General features: G+C 42.8%; 1 protein-coding gene across 1 annotated transcript in view; it reads left to right on the top strand.

Annotated features, from left to right (window-relative positions):
* Positions 1 to 881: 881 nt before the first annotated feature.
* LOC104461728 overlaps positions 882 to 15,040 on the top strand; it is a gene marked incomplete at both ends in the record, with an annotated part of 18,434 nt that continues 4,275 nt past the window's right edge. The window contains 3 exon segments of the mRNA XM_010073415.1: positions 882 to 1,054; positions 10,396 to 13,515; positions 13,517 to 15,040. Of these exon segments, the coding sequence (XP_010071717.1) occupies positions 882 to 1,054; positions 10,396 to 13,515; positions 13,517 to 15,040 (4,817 nt within the window).

Here is a 15,040-nt window from a genome sequence, read left to right on the forward strand (position 1 = left end):
CCAAAAAAAATCTCCCCATGAAGGTGCCACTACCTGTTGTAAGCAGCCCCACGGGGGTGTTGTAGACCCCAAGGATTTGCAGGCACACCACAGGTCACAGCCTTTTTACTGTTGCACAGGACTCTCCTCCTCCCTGGAGCAAAAGCAATGGTTTGCAATAGAAACAAAACAAAAAAACTCACTCGTGTAAAGGCATGGATGAAGATCCCAGACAAATATTTACCTTTGAGAAGCGGTGATGCAGCATTATCACATTTGTGTAACAGCATTTCTGTAACTACTGGTACAGAAAATGCAGCACTTCCTGTAGCTATCACTATAGAAAGGCAGTGTGGTGAAGAGTCAGGCCCTCCACTTCAGTTCAGACACATTCTGAGTTTTGTTGAAGTGGAAGGGAGAAAGTCAGGACTTGGATTCAAGTGCTGGGTCCTGATTGACGTTGGCCTTATCCCTAACTTGACTCCAAAGATACTGCTATTATGAGTGTCAAAGATCTCTAACTTGACTCCAAAGATACTGCTGACATTATGAGTGTCAAAGCTTATAGCCTGTTTTTAAGTTCACTTAGCAAGGAAGCATTTGCCAGGCTTGGAAAAAGGGAAGATGATACCCTCCTTGGGTCGGTAAAGGCCCTGGCTGCTGTAGAACAATTGTTGCATTCTTCTCTCCTTCTTCTTTTCCTAGTATTTATTTTTGGCTCAACCACTTCCTTCTGTTTTTCTCTCATTAAGAAAATGGCTTGGCTTTAGAACCTGCAAGTTCCATCAAAGCCGTGAAATCTACCACAGAAGTTGTCTGCCAGTGGGCAGAACAAAACTCCTTAAGCTTATGTGTTCTCCAAAATAGCAGTAGCTATTTAAATTGTTCTTTTTTCATTCTAGAGAACTCCACAAGATTCAGAATTACACCAACCTCCTGGTAATGAGCATGGTATAAAAAGGAGCCCTCAGGAAAACAGCATAGAAAGATCTGGAGGTCAGGACATCTCAGATTTTTTTCCTGCTGCTGCGCAACTGGCTGAGAGCATATCCCCATCCATTCCAGGACCTACAAGGTAAGAAATGAAGTTTCTTCCTGTGAATAGAATCGAAGCCCTGCTGCTGTAGATAGCTGGGGGCTGTTTGTTAAGTTTCTGGTTTTGTGTAACTGATTTATAACATCTATCGTCCTAACGGATGATGGTGATGATGTCCTCAAAATAACCTGACAAAGCAAGACTACTTACTGTTGACCCAACTGACTTTCTTGCCTTACTGCATAACTACAAACAAGACTCCAGCTGTTGGTTGTAGTAACACTTGACCTAAACTTCCTATGCTTTCTGCTCGTACTAATAAACTCTCATCTGAGACAAGGAAACATTGAAGAGTCTTTTGTAGTCACATGTGATTGTGAAGATTGTGATTGTAAACAATTGCAAAACAATCCTACCAAAAAAGTACCAACCCAGCTAATATTTATTATCATTGCACTCTTCCAAATGTCTTAAAATTCACCTGGTTAAATAAATAGGACTCCTTTCAGAGTTAAGGTATTCTTCAGTGCTATTAAGGATGGCAGAAGGTACCATAATCTGGATTTTATTAAATATCCCAAAGGTAATATTTTGTCTGAAGCATTAACACTTTTTACTTGAACACTTGAATTTTCCCATGCTGCAGGGGTTTTGATCTGCTGCAATGAAGAAACTATCTAATACCAGCTTGAATTTAACACAGGGCTGAAAACTTTCCAGATCATCAATGTTATCTGGGATAGAATGATAAATGCAGCTTAGAAGGAGTAGCAGTAACTTGCTGATAAATGTGTAGGATTTTTAGGCTGTGAGCACCTTTTTAAGTATTTCCTCGAATTTTCTTTAAGATTGGAGAGTTCACTGCAGAAAGATTTGCTGCATCCTTTTCAAGTGGAGTGTGTGCGATTTGGGCCTTTTTCTACCATCCCTGGCTACTGTTTCTGATTGCCACTGTCTGTGAAAGATGTAAACCTGAGAAATTAAATCCAAGTCATTCACACTAGTTAGAAAAAAAGGAGTTTGGAGTTGTGATGTAAACTTGGACAGGGTGAGATTTTTAGATGCGTTTGTTGTGATGATTTTGTTTGTTTGTTGTGTCTGTTAACAGAGGCTACCTGTATCCTCTAGCTTCTAGTTTCTCTTGACAGTTTCGTGCAGAATCACAATGTTGTATCTGTGTGCAATGGTCAGTAACCATGCTGTCCTAGCTGAAGAAAATCTAAATTTCTTGTAAGCTACTTAAAACGTGACGCATTTTGATTTGTGACAGTAAAATAGTCATTTTCTGCTATTCTTATCAGTATGCAGGTGATGAGAAGAGGGAAAAAGTTAGAGAGGAAATGATGAGTATGACTAACTGCTGAATTTTACACTGGGCCTATCATGACTAACATTCCTGCAATTAAAGTTGTTTGTGAAAAGCCAAAATGACAGGTATTAGATGGTATACTGAGAACCGCGCCACCCGTACACCCTCTGACTGCCAGCATGTGTACCAGCATCCACCCGATCCAGTGTTTGTGCCAACTGCTGAGACCTGCCTCATGTACTGCCTCTCTCCTGCGGATGAAGCAGCAGCAGAACTTAAATTGTAGATTATCTTCTTGTTTCTCCGAAACTGTACTTTCTTGTCCACATTTTAAGGCAGATATATATATATGCAATTTTCTCCAACAGCTGCGTGTAAAGACCCTTCTAACTAACTACCAGGAAACTGGTAGGGACAGTACCACTGTGAAACACTCGTAATGGAAAACGTGCTCTCAACTCCCTGACCTAAAGCTGACTCCCAGGAGTGAGCCTTATCAAAGCAAATCATCTCTCTGAATTTAATCTTCTGCACCTGCCAAATGGGTATAGAATATGCATGGTGTAGCACTTACAGAGGAAGAGAATCTTGCTTCTTGCCACTTTCTGGCAACATTTATGCAGACAGTTAAACTTTCTGACATTCTTACTCCATTGATTTTTGGAAATGTAAGGAAATAAGGCACACAAAATCAGCAAGGCTTCACTGAAGAGCCTCGAGGAAGTAGCTCTCCATCAGTTCTGTGATGTTTGGTTCATTTTTAAAGTTCAAAATATATAACATCAAAGAGGGGACTTTAGGACAAGGTAGTTTGTTTGACTCTGTACAGCAATATCTTCTTCTACTTCTGTCTCCAAGAAAAAAAATAGTAGGTAGCAAAATCTTATCAAGCAGCCAGGACTGAAGCTGTATTCATCCAGGGCCACAAAAATTATCAGAGGGCTGGAGCACATCCCATAGGAGGACAGGCTGAGAGAGTTGGGGGTGTGCAGCCTGGAGAAGAGAAGGCTCCGGGGAGACCTTCCAGCACCTCCCAGTGCTGAAAGGGGGCTACAGGAGAGATGGGGGGGCTCTGGATCAGGGGCGGGGGGATATGATGAGGGGTAATGGTTTTAAGCTGAAAGAGGGGAGATTTAGGTGAGATATTAGGAAGAAATGTTTTCCTGTGCGGGGGGTGAGGCAGTGGCCCAGGTTGCCCAGAGAAGCTGTGGATGCCCCATCCCTGGAGGGGTTCAAGGCCAGGCTGGATGAGGCTTTGGGCAACCTGGGCTAGTGGGAGGTGTCCCTGCCCATGGCAGGGGGGTGGAACTGGATGAGCTTTAATGTCCCTTCCAACCAAAACCCTTCTGTGGTTCTGTGACATGATTCTGTGCAGCAGGATTTTGTTGCTCTCACCCAAGAGAGATGAAAATTTGGGGTTTTTTTCAGTGGTGTGAAGAAGCAAGTGTCTGCTTCAGGTTTCTCTTGTCACTCAGAAATGGGAAACCATTTAATACAGCCTGCAGAAGGAGTAGAGTCTCCTTTGAGAATACAGCAATCTACTAAATGTGTTGCAAAACTTGTGAGCAAGTTCTGTTCTTTCATCTGTTTGGTAACTTTGGTACAGCAGAATTTAACCCTCAAATTTATTATATCCATGCTATTCTTTTTCAAAACCTGCTGTTCTTTGTAACAACGCTTTAGCATACTGTAGGACTCAGAATGGAAGCTTTTCAAAATATTTATTTTTTAATCTCAAAGTAGCAAGCATCTTTCTTCTTCCTACTGTACTGATGGCAGGGTAACTGGTTAATAGAGTCTGACCTGAAGCCAGAAGTCGTCCAACAGGGAAGTGGGCCAATAATTTTCTTTCTTCAGGTCTGGATTTTAGAGGAGGCACAAGTTCAGCCTCCAGCTATAAGCAGGTATAGGAGTATTAAGCATGAATGGAAAAATAAGACTGGCGCTGAGGTGCGGTGTGTGATGGTTTTCATTAGCATCAGCAATTCTTACATGTGGCCTTTTGGAAGACTGTGTTAAGTGAAGAAGCAAATAGTTACACACTGGCGTGGTTTCAAACAATGGACTGTGTATAGCTAATTAACACAAGGCTACGCTGTCACCCACCCAGCACAGTGAGCTCTTCAAACTGGTGTTAGAATGGGCCAGCGGTAGTAACGGAGGCTGTGCGGTGGGGTCTCTTATCTTGGGTTTTGAGTATTTGTGGTTTGGCTGCATCAAGTGAATCTTGTGGGGTTTTTTTACTTTGATTTTTGTTTGTTTTTTTGTATTTTTTTAATATTAGCATAGGCATTTTATACTGTTCTGTGACAAATTTGCATTTTTTTTTTTAAAGTGCATTGCTGAAAAATGGCATTGCTGCAGTTCTTTAGGGGGTCCCTTTTAAAAATGCAAGTACTGAGAACACTCAGACTTACAATCTAGATGGCTAAAACAGCTCTACACTTCAGCATGCAAAATTGACTCTTGTGAGATGAATGTTACATGGGTGAGTCAGCTTGAAGGGATTCATAAAATTCTTGTTTCAGGAAATGTATTAGACAGGCAGGAGCTCAGACAATTAGTTTTTATTTAGCCTTACTCCTGAAACTGCTGGCACATGCCTGTTTTGGGTGGCTTCTAAGTTATATCCTGCCAAAATAGAAACAAAGACAATAAACGGAAAATCTTTGAAGTTTCAGATTCCAGGCTGTTTATTTTTAACTCGCTCTCGTATGCTGCTCTGAACACATCTTTTCCACCCTGAAGTGAACTCTTACAGTCCTAAGAGCATATGACCTGCCATCTTTGGATGGAGTATCTCTGTATGGAAAACTACCACGTTTGCTTTTTTCCAGTCTACTGGGTGGCTTTCTTCCATCCTCCACATTCTCAGAAATTGTTTCAATCACTTTTAAATTATTCTGTTTTGGAATTCAATATATCTGTGCCTCTTATTTTAAAACATTCTGTTTCAGTCCAATTTTTTCTACTAGTCCTGTATGCTGAAAAGTGACACCCTTGGCAATTAATCTGTAAACTTTCCATGTGGAATATAAAATGCTGAAGACCTGGAGTAGTTAGCAAGCCTCAGGCTTTGCACTTGTGTCTGTACAAGATGTAACCGTGCCTTTCTCCTGATGAACGTAAGAGGAAAATGCCTGGGGGATCCTTAGCTGGACAACTCTACCCTAGAAAAGCATTATTTCCAGCAGGTTTAGGAAGAAGCAGATACACAATTTATAAGGTACACACCCAGAAGTAGTTCAGGGGAATAAGCACGCATCGTGGATGAGCTTGGCTGCTTTCCCACCTTGAATGCTACAGACAGATCCTGTGGGACCCCCAGAGCTGATGCAGAATGACAAACTGAAGCTGCCACACATCCTGTAGGACCGTCTGCTCGGTGCCATGCTTCCTGCTACTCGGATGGAGACCAGAAGCCAGTTGTGGAACTGAAGGTCTGGCCACGTTCGCTTGCTGCAGCAGTAGTACAGCGTGCTGTTTTAATGTTAGAATAATTTAGTTTGGTCATAGTTAAAATATTGCAGGCACTGTGTTTTATTCAGTGTATGGAACAAGGAGGTGAAAAGTGATTGGGGGAGAAGGGGAAGAGGGTTCCCAGGAGGATCATATAGATCATTATTCCTGCTTCACTTTTTCCTGAAAGCTTAGATACACAGGGAGGGCGGGGGACGCTGGCAGCTGTTAGCAGCCTTTTAGTGATGATGGATTTCTCATGTGTTTGTTTACACTGAGAAGTTCAAATAGTGACTTGCTCTGTTGCTCTGCCTGTAAAACTCTGACTTTTTTTTTTTTTTTAAAGAGAAGGTGGAAGTTATTTCCATGTTCCTTTTTAGCTTTCAGTACCTCTTAGGGACAGATTGAAGTGCAGGATTCTTTAAGTTAACTCGAGTCCTCCAGTACAGTGTGTCCAAATGTGTAAACCCAAAATGTAGACGCTGATCTCTCATGTGTCAGGGGAAAAGGAACAGAAACCCTTGAGAAGCAGCTACAACGGGTGCCATGGTTGCAGAGCTGGCTGTGCATTTGTCCCCTTCCATGCTTTCTAAATTCAGCCTCAGATTTCAGACTCTCATACTCCTGGGAATATAATCATTCGGGCTCCGAGTTACATCAGTAGGGAGGGCAACCATACGTGACCTCTGGGTTTCATGGGCTTCAGCACTTGGTGTTTTTTTCTCGCAAGTTTGTGTTGGAAAGGCTGCCTGTCCTTTAAGCAACTGCTACATGTTTTCAAAGGAAAGAAAAGGAGTAAGAAAAGGAAATTTTAAATTGTCTATGATTTTCTGTTGTTGGATCATCGTTTCTTGTTTATCGAGTAGGCTTAACATCTTTGAGCATCTCTACTCCACACCTCCCTCAGATAGTAAAGGTCAGAGAGCTTTTGTCTAGCTGCTCCAGATTTTACCCTCTGTCCCCTTGCCTTTGCTGTAGATGGCAGAACAGAGTCATGGAAGTTGTGACTTTGGGTGTTCATGGCTGGTAGACTAGGTATGGCTCTTAATCCAGAAGTACTTATGGGAGATGCACCATAAATCACTGATCTCTTAACATCCTTTATAGCTTCTCACCCTAAACACAAACCACACTGTGCTGTCCCAATAAACATCTTAGTAACTGGGCAGTACTCTGAAATTCTTCCAGGATAATTCGAATATGCCACAATGTATTCTGAAGGTGGAAGAGGTTAACTACAGGTATTAAAAATTAATTGGTAGATTTGCAGTGTGTTTCCAAACAAGCAAGTTCTAAGTAATTATTTATGCAAAACAAATACTTTAGACAGATAAAAATTTAACTCATTGTTATTTGGTGTTGTAACTGGAAGGATAGCATTCATCTAGTCAGTACATTAAGGCCTTGAACTTGCAAATCCTTAATTGTGTGCTTAACTTCTAAGACAAGGGAAAGATTCCCTTTGTTAATTCTCGAGTGGGACACTTACATATTTCAGGTTACATATGCACCTAGGTCTTTGCATGATTGCATTTTCTTTTTTTAAGCATATCATCAATTAGGTGCAGCAATTATTTCTAGCAAAATGACTCTTTTGGCCCTAAGGTCTACACAGATGATGAGGAACTCTAATGTTTTTCATGCTTTGTCATCTGCATGTTTTGTTTTAAGTACTACCCTACAGTATGAATTTTTCCCTTAATGCTATCAAACTAGTTCAGATTACAAACAAAAGAGATCAGGTAACCACACTAGAGAACACACTTTATTTTCCTGCATTAAAAAACAAAATACTTTTAGGGTCATAGTTTTATGTTGATCACATTGAATGGGCTGTCTGCAAATATATGGTACCTGGAGATAATTATTGATTGCTAATACATTTTCATGTAGATTGGGTTTTACTCAGGGGAATTGTCTTCAGCATGTGGTGTCATTTCCCTGCACTATTATTCCTCTTAAAAAGAGTGGAAGATAATGGGACTATGCGTGACGTTAAGAGGTCATCTAGTCCATCCTTCTGCTCTAAAGCAGGATCAATTGTGCTTAAGTCATTCCCAACAGATGTTTGTCTAACTCCAGCAGCGTCTTGCAGACAGAAAAGCAAGATAGCAAAAAATGAAACCCTATATAGTTTTCATTGTTACCTACATCAGAAGGAGAAACATAAATGGAGATACCCAAACAGGTCAGTATCCTATGATTGGAAACTCAATTCTCTATTGTGTGCTGAATAAAGCATTGAAGGAAGATGAAGTAGCACAGCTGATGAATGTGTACTGCTTCATTCCAAAAGCGATGGCTTAAATTGCTGTCACAGCATATGCCAGCACTGTCACTTTGATGTTCAGCATACATTAATTACAGAAGTTGTCCTAATTCCTTCATCTACTCTTGAGTAAAATGGACAAGTTTTCAGAACTATCGAATGCTGAATAATTATTTTATTTCATTCATAACGCTGCATAGCTTAATTCATAGGATTGTCATCTGTCCTTGAACCTGCTCAGTCACAGGTTTACTAGTGTGATTCTACAAAGCTGCCACCAGCATGGCAGGAGATAGTTGGGTTTACAAGGAAACTTAACCACTTCAGACATGTTTGGAACGGTCTCATATTTAATAGCTGCAAATAGAAGTACAATGTAACAAAGAAGTCATATCTGTAAAGATCTTGGAGGCATTTCAGTCAGCCGAAATCTGTAAAATGCAAATATATAATGATGTATCACTTGTATGATGAACATTACCAATGTTTCAATCTCAGATTTATTATCATACTTTTCCTAACTCAGTTGACAAATGGGATTAACAACGAGTAATCCTTCCCCTGAACACCGTATCTCTGACAGGAGCGTTCTTCCAGGTGGAAGACCCCTGGGCACACAGCTGCTAATGAGCAATTTAATCAGTAAGAAGATAAACCTGCAACACCAACAAGAAGCTGGAATGGCAATTGACTCCCACTTTTCCACCCCCTCCCCAATTCAGTATTGTGTTTTCTGCCCCTCCTCTTCTAATTAAGAGTCCCTGCGTGCAAAATTAATGTCAAATGATAAAGTCTATTCTTTCCTTAGGGAAAGCCTCCTGGCATCTCCTTGTTGTTTGTTCATGTCCCATCATGTCCCATCTTGTCAGAGATCCAACAAGTGTCAGATACTGGATTGCCACCTGTGTTGTTCCCAGTGTCAGCAAGTTTTGTATGGATAGGTGTCTTCCATGTGCTAGGAAAAAAAAAATTTGGGGGAAAAATAGTTTTTTAAAGTTTAAGTAAAATGTATTTACGTTACAAAGTAAGCATACAAATTGATGCAGAACATTGCTGAAACTTGGTTAAACTACAAATTAATTGTATGGTGTAGATATTTGCCTTAGATTCGAGGCTTACCTTAAATTTAGGCAAATTTCAATAGCTCTTTATAGACTAGTTCATTTTCTATTGCAATGACTCTGAAGAAGGTTTTTAGGGTCTTAAACTCATGTTCTGTTTTACGTGCAGCCCTCTCATAAAGAAATTGTTGCATTGGGCAGTCCCCTGTAGAAGGAGGGGTTTTAACCCCACCTGCAAGTGCGTTTTGTGTATTGTAGCTGTGTCAAAGCACCAATGAAGGGCTCACCATGGACAAACTCTCTCCGTGTGGCTGTTGGAACTAGAGTGTGGTGCCGTCACACTGACCTCTGAGCACCTGACATATCTTGTCTGTGTGTCTTTGGTGGGAAATCTATTATTTTATGCAAAGTAAAGGATGTCCCTTGCTCCTAGGTATAACTCCATGTTCAGTTTTGAATTGATTTTTCACTCCAAGCTACCCAAGGCAATAAAAATATGCCCAGGATTCCCAGGGGAGGTGATGGACAGAACCAGGTTAGCCTTTTCCATCACCTAGAAACCTAGGTATGGAAACCGAGGTTCACACGGTGCATGTGAAAAACACCAAAAAGAACTTCTCTGCAGTCAGTGCACCCACATCATCTTTGCTTCCATTTGTTCTATCTTATCTTTAATGGGTGGGGAGAGGGATCATACAAATGGTGATGGTTTATAGGGACTGAAATCAAACACTGCAATAAATGACCTCATAGGGCGTGTATTATCACTGGCAGGGTGAGACCTTTGAACTTTTGTTGAGAATCAACTGTGCTGATTAGTTGGAGAAAACCTTCAACAGATGGGCCCTTTTTAATCTTCTGCAGCAGAATAAACGCGTAGCCAGATACCAGCAGTTACTGTGATTGCGCAGACTTTAGCTTGGTGCAAAGTAATCTCATAGAAGCAGAAATGAAAATAAATTTTCTTTGAGGTACTGGTGGTTTTTCCAGTATTTTTGTCGCTGTTTCCCATGTTGCTCCTGTAGTCTGTTAGGTATGTGTCCCTCATCCCACACTTAACTAAGATTTTGGAGTGCTTAAAGACTGAGGACACATTTTCCAGAGTAATGAGCATTTAAATTACTGTAATGTGTGTCTGATGGTTTAGCTCCTGAAAGCAGATTATCAGCTTCTCAGTGCATGCACTGCATGGCTTTGAAACATCAATGGCACGAATTGTTTTTATTCTTTGCTTCATTTTCTTTATTGACGTGAAACGAATAAACATTTCCATTGTTGGCAGCATCAGTAATGAAGGCACCAGTAGCTACAGAGCTGAAAATTTATCCAATCCAAGTTCAAGCATGGTGTCTTCAGAGGTGACAGGACAGCACAGTACCTTGCGAGAACGTGGAGGACAAGCAGGCTGTGATTTCTTAAAGCAGGCTGCAGAACCAAGAGAGAGAAGTCCACTTACTGCAGCGCCTTTAGCAGATTGTGCCAAAGAACACGTCACAGCGGATCTCACAAGCAGCAGTGACGAGATACCAACCTCAAACTGCAACGAACCCGTGCCATCACCAGGTCCAGCGAACGGCAAAGAAGAGGGAAGAGCATTTGCCTTATCTGTGGACAGAGACCCAAAATGTGACAATACTGCTGCCGCTCCTCTGAAAACCAGGGAGAACGATCCCAGAAACCCCAGCCTGGTGCCCAGACCTCCTGCAGCACTTACAGAAATGCAACGAGTCGCACAAATGAGTTTGAGTGAATTAGGATCGCTCTGGCAGAGTGAACAGCTGGGTGGCACGAGGGAACCGCACGTCAGCTCGTTTCCCCAGGGTACAGATGCAGGAGATCATTCTGCTGCTCAGGAGGCCAAGCAGGAGCAAGGAGTTTGGGAAGCAGGTCAGGCTCAGAATGTAGTGCAGCAAGGTAGACAGGACACAGATGGTGGAGAGGGTCTGCTAATGAACGAGAAAACCTTAATCCTAAATTATCCAGCAACAGGAGGCTCAGACAGAGAAAAATTTGGAGCAATGGTGAACACTCAGGGCTTCACTGAGACAAGTGAGTTCTGTAATCTACGGATGGGGGATGTAACAACAGCTACAGGGAATGAGGCAAATCCAGCGCTATCGGGAAGCAAAGGGGAGCAGTCAGAAGGCTGTGCTTTAATGTCAGAGTTGCCTTCTAACCCTCCAAATCTCTTCCTGGTACCAAAGCCTGAAGAGCCTTCGAGGGAATATGTGCCTGGAAATGACTCTCAGGATCCAATGAGGAGTGAAGCAGTGAAAACAGCCTCTGAAAAAAATGAACCCATTTTTCAAAAAGAGCTTCAAAAGGAGGATGAGCTTGTTAGTGCTGAGCATTTCAGTGTGCCTTTATCATTTAAGCAAGAGGAAGAACAAAAATCAGCTGTCACAACTGAAAGCCCAAAAGATGAAGCCAGTAGCAATGAAATGATGAAAGCTGATGATGTGTCTAGAGAAAGCACCACCCTTTCTGAAACAGAAAGCGTTATCAATCCCACCACGGAAAATTTCCTGGTAGATAAAAGATTGTTACTGGAGGAATATGCATTAAGTACTTCTCTGAGCAGATCCACAGAGCTGAATCAAAAAGAAATTGAGGCGAGTCTAACAGGAGAAAAAAATGAAATCAGAACAGAGGAGGCAAGAGTGGCAGAAACCAGTGAGTTATCTGAGGGGTCAGGTGGGGCAGAAAGCAAACTGTTGAACTTTGTTCAGGTCGTCACCACCAGTCACCACCAGGACATGGAAAATACCCAGTGGGGACACAATCCCAAAGAATTCAGTCTTTGTGACAAGACTTCAACAGGTGACCTAAGGGAAGAAGCTGGGGGAAAGCCCATGAATTTAGACAGTAACTTCAAATCACCTGAAGAAAATTCACACTCTCTTGGTTGCAAACCTGACCAACAAATGAGTAAAGAGAAAACAGATGCCACAGATGACCTGGAGGATAAGCTCATGTCTTCACTGCAGTTTCCAAGGGAGGAATGCCCTCTGAGGTTTGACTGCTTTAACACTGAGGCAGAAGAAAAAACTTTGGGGCAGCCAGGCAGTAATGGGACTGAAAAGGTTTGTTTAGCCAGTGCACACAGTTCACTGCTCCTCCGCTCCGAGAACAATAATATTAAGCAGAGTAAGCAGGATGAGTCCTGGGAAAAGGCTTTTGCTGGAGAAACTGTGTTGGAATCTGAATGCAAAACTGAGAGTCAAGAAAAGCCTGAGAGCTATAGCAAGTCAGAAGAAAGTACAAAAATGTCCAAATCAAAACTTGAGCTCCAGGGCTTAAATGATTTGGCAGGGACTGTGGATCGCATGTCTGTACAAACCGAGGGGGCCTCACGGGTTTTGGAAACCGAAGAACAGAACGGTCACATCACTGAAGCGCCTCGCAGCAACCCAGAGCAAGGTCCTGCAGCTGCGCAAAGCAGTGCTGTGGATCGTAAAGAAAATGAGGGTCTCCAAGAGAAGCACCAAATTGCGGTGAAAAGTTTTGTGGACAAAGATTCGGCACAGAAAAGTGAATGCAAATTGAATGTGCTGGTGCAAGCTCAGCTGGAGCAAGTGGCTGCAGAAAGTCGCAGGAATACGCAGATGGGTTGTGCAGAAACCTCCCAGGCTGTAGTCAGTGCTTCAGAACTCGCTCCTCAGCAGGTTCACATGGAGGAAGGGGGTGACAGTCACATCAGGGAAAACAGCTGCCCCTCTGAGAGCCACACGTGCAGCTCTTTGGAGGCCCTGGAGTGCAGCATCAGAGAATTGCAGGAAAATGCAGATGTTCCAACTGCAGAGCAAGTGGAGAAGTCAACGTCTGTTGCTGGTGGCAGTGGCGGGATTTCAAACCCAGGGCTCAAACAACAGGAGCAGCAAAGTAGCCTGACAGCTGTCCCAAGAGCAGATGATCAGGAACAGAAAGAAAGGGCTCCAAAACCTGACCGGCCATTGGACCTAAATGATCCTAGCAACACACCAGAAATACCTCTGAACATTTCAAACAGCCTCAATAAAGACTCTTCTCTGCTAGGTCCAGCACCAACCCAGTGTGACTCTGACACAGCAGAAGAAAAGGACAAGGATAAAAGCCGTGCTGTGGTGTCAGAGGATATGTGCAGCAGCGAACACGGGCAGAATATTTCTGGTGTGACCATGCTTAATTTGCAAGATTGCAATGAACAAAACAAAAGTGATCTCAAGGCAGAAGAAAACTGCCGCAGTAAGCAAAACTCAAACAAGCCCGAGCAGGATAATAATTCTTTGATCTCAGCTAGTCAGCATGAAGCAGCGTGTCATGCCGACACATTTTCTAAAGAATCTGACAAGAATGAACAGCCAGGCAGCGTATGCGGGATAAAGGATAATGCTGGTGAAAGCCGTGCTGCTGCTACAAACGCTCAAACAGAATTCAGCAAGTGCCACTAACATATCGCAGGCTTTGCCAAGTGACACAGAAATAGCACATACTTCTCATAATTCTGAGAAAAATGATCCTCAAATATCTTGTCCAGAAACTCAAGGGAAAATGCCATTAATGGCAAAAAACTTGGAAAAGACTGAAGGTCTGACTGCTGATGGGGGAATCATCCAGGAAGGTGGAAACGTGGAGATAAGTTGTGAGGATAGTGCTTCTATCGCAGAGACAAGCGATATGAAAAGCGATAGAAGTCCAGGGGCACAAGGATCTCCATCACCGTTACAGGCTCACGGGGAAGAAATTCCCACTGATAAGTTCTATAAATCCAGCTGCATTCAAAAGACACCAGAGAAGCCTGGTTACTGTCAAGCAGAATTTACAGCCCTCTCTACGCAGACCTCTGCACTCAGCCATCCTAACCAGCAACCTGGAAATGATACGAACAATGGTGCTGGGGGGGAATTACTAAATAATGAGCTGGAAGTTGTAGCGTGCCAAAATGCCTTAGAAGGTAACTCTAATTTGCAGATTGCTGCAGGTTCTCAGGTGTCTGTGCACTTAGGTCCTTCACCTGGGGTTAACACAGGTGAAAAAGTAAATTCAGAAAACTCCTCTGTGGGGAGTATGTGTGTGAATGAAAAAGACGGTCCAGACCAAAGTTTTCAGGGTGATGGAGATGGAAGTTTGTCCCTGCCAGAGACTTTAAATGTGGGGCAGAGCATTGGGAACTTATCGCAGTTCAGTTCTGAGAAGCTGAAGAAAGAGGTATCTGCAATTAAATCTGAAGAAACAAAAAGGGAGGTAAACTTCAAAGAACTGCAAAGTGACAGTTCAGCAGAGTCTCTGTTAGCTGTCCCTGCTCTAGAAGGGAAGCCGCTGAGCCTTTCATCTGTTGGTAAACAAGAAGGCTGTAATGAGGAAATTGCAACCAATATCTGCGTAGGTGACAAGTACGGTAAGATCTTAGAGAAACCTGGGAATTCAGAAAAAATGGAAGAGCTTTCAAAAGAGAATAATAACATAACCAGGGCAGAGATCAGCACTTCCAAGCAGTCTGCAGAGAGCTCTGGAAGGGAGCATGAGGCTCTGACTTGCAGCTCTCTGGACATTGGCTCCAGCTTCCCAGACTTTAGGGAGCATATCAGCCAGATATTTAAAAAAACTGTCCACAGCACACTGAGTGCTGAATTACCCCACCTTTTGTCTGAAAACCATGCGGGCTTCAAGCAGAGTCCAGTGGGCAAGGATAGAGCAGAACTGTGCGGTGCTGAGAACTTTTCAGAATCAAACAGGGCGAGCAAAGGAGCTCCCGGGAGCACCCCAGAAGCAAAGGGGCAAGAGTTGTCTTTAGCTCCTGGGACTTCCTGCAAAGCTGCCAAAGGCAAATCTCTGCAACAAGAAAACACAGGGGCAGAGCTGCCACCAGCAAGTCTCCAGGACATTGAGAAAAACAGACAGGCCAGTAGCTGTTCAGAAGCGGTCCCTAGATTGGATGGCGCTACACC

Source organism: Pterocles gutturalis, unplaced genomic scaffold (assembly GCF_000699245.1).
Source record: "Pterocles gutturalis isolate BGI_N339 unplaced genomic scaffold, ASM69924v1 scaffold23586, whole genome shotgun sequence".
NCBI lineage: Eukaryota > Metazoa > Chordata > Aves > Pterocliformes > Pteroclidae > Pterocles > Pterocles gutturalis.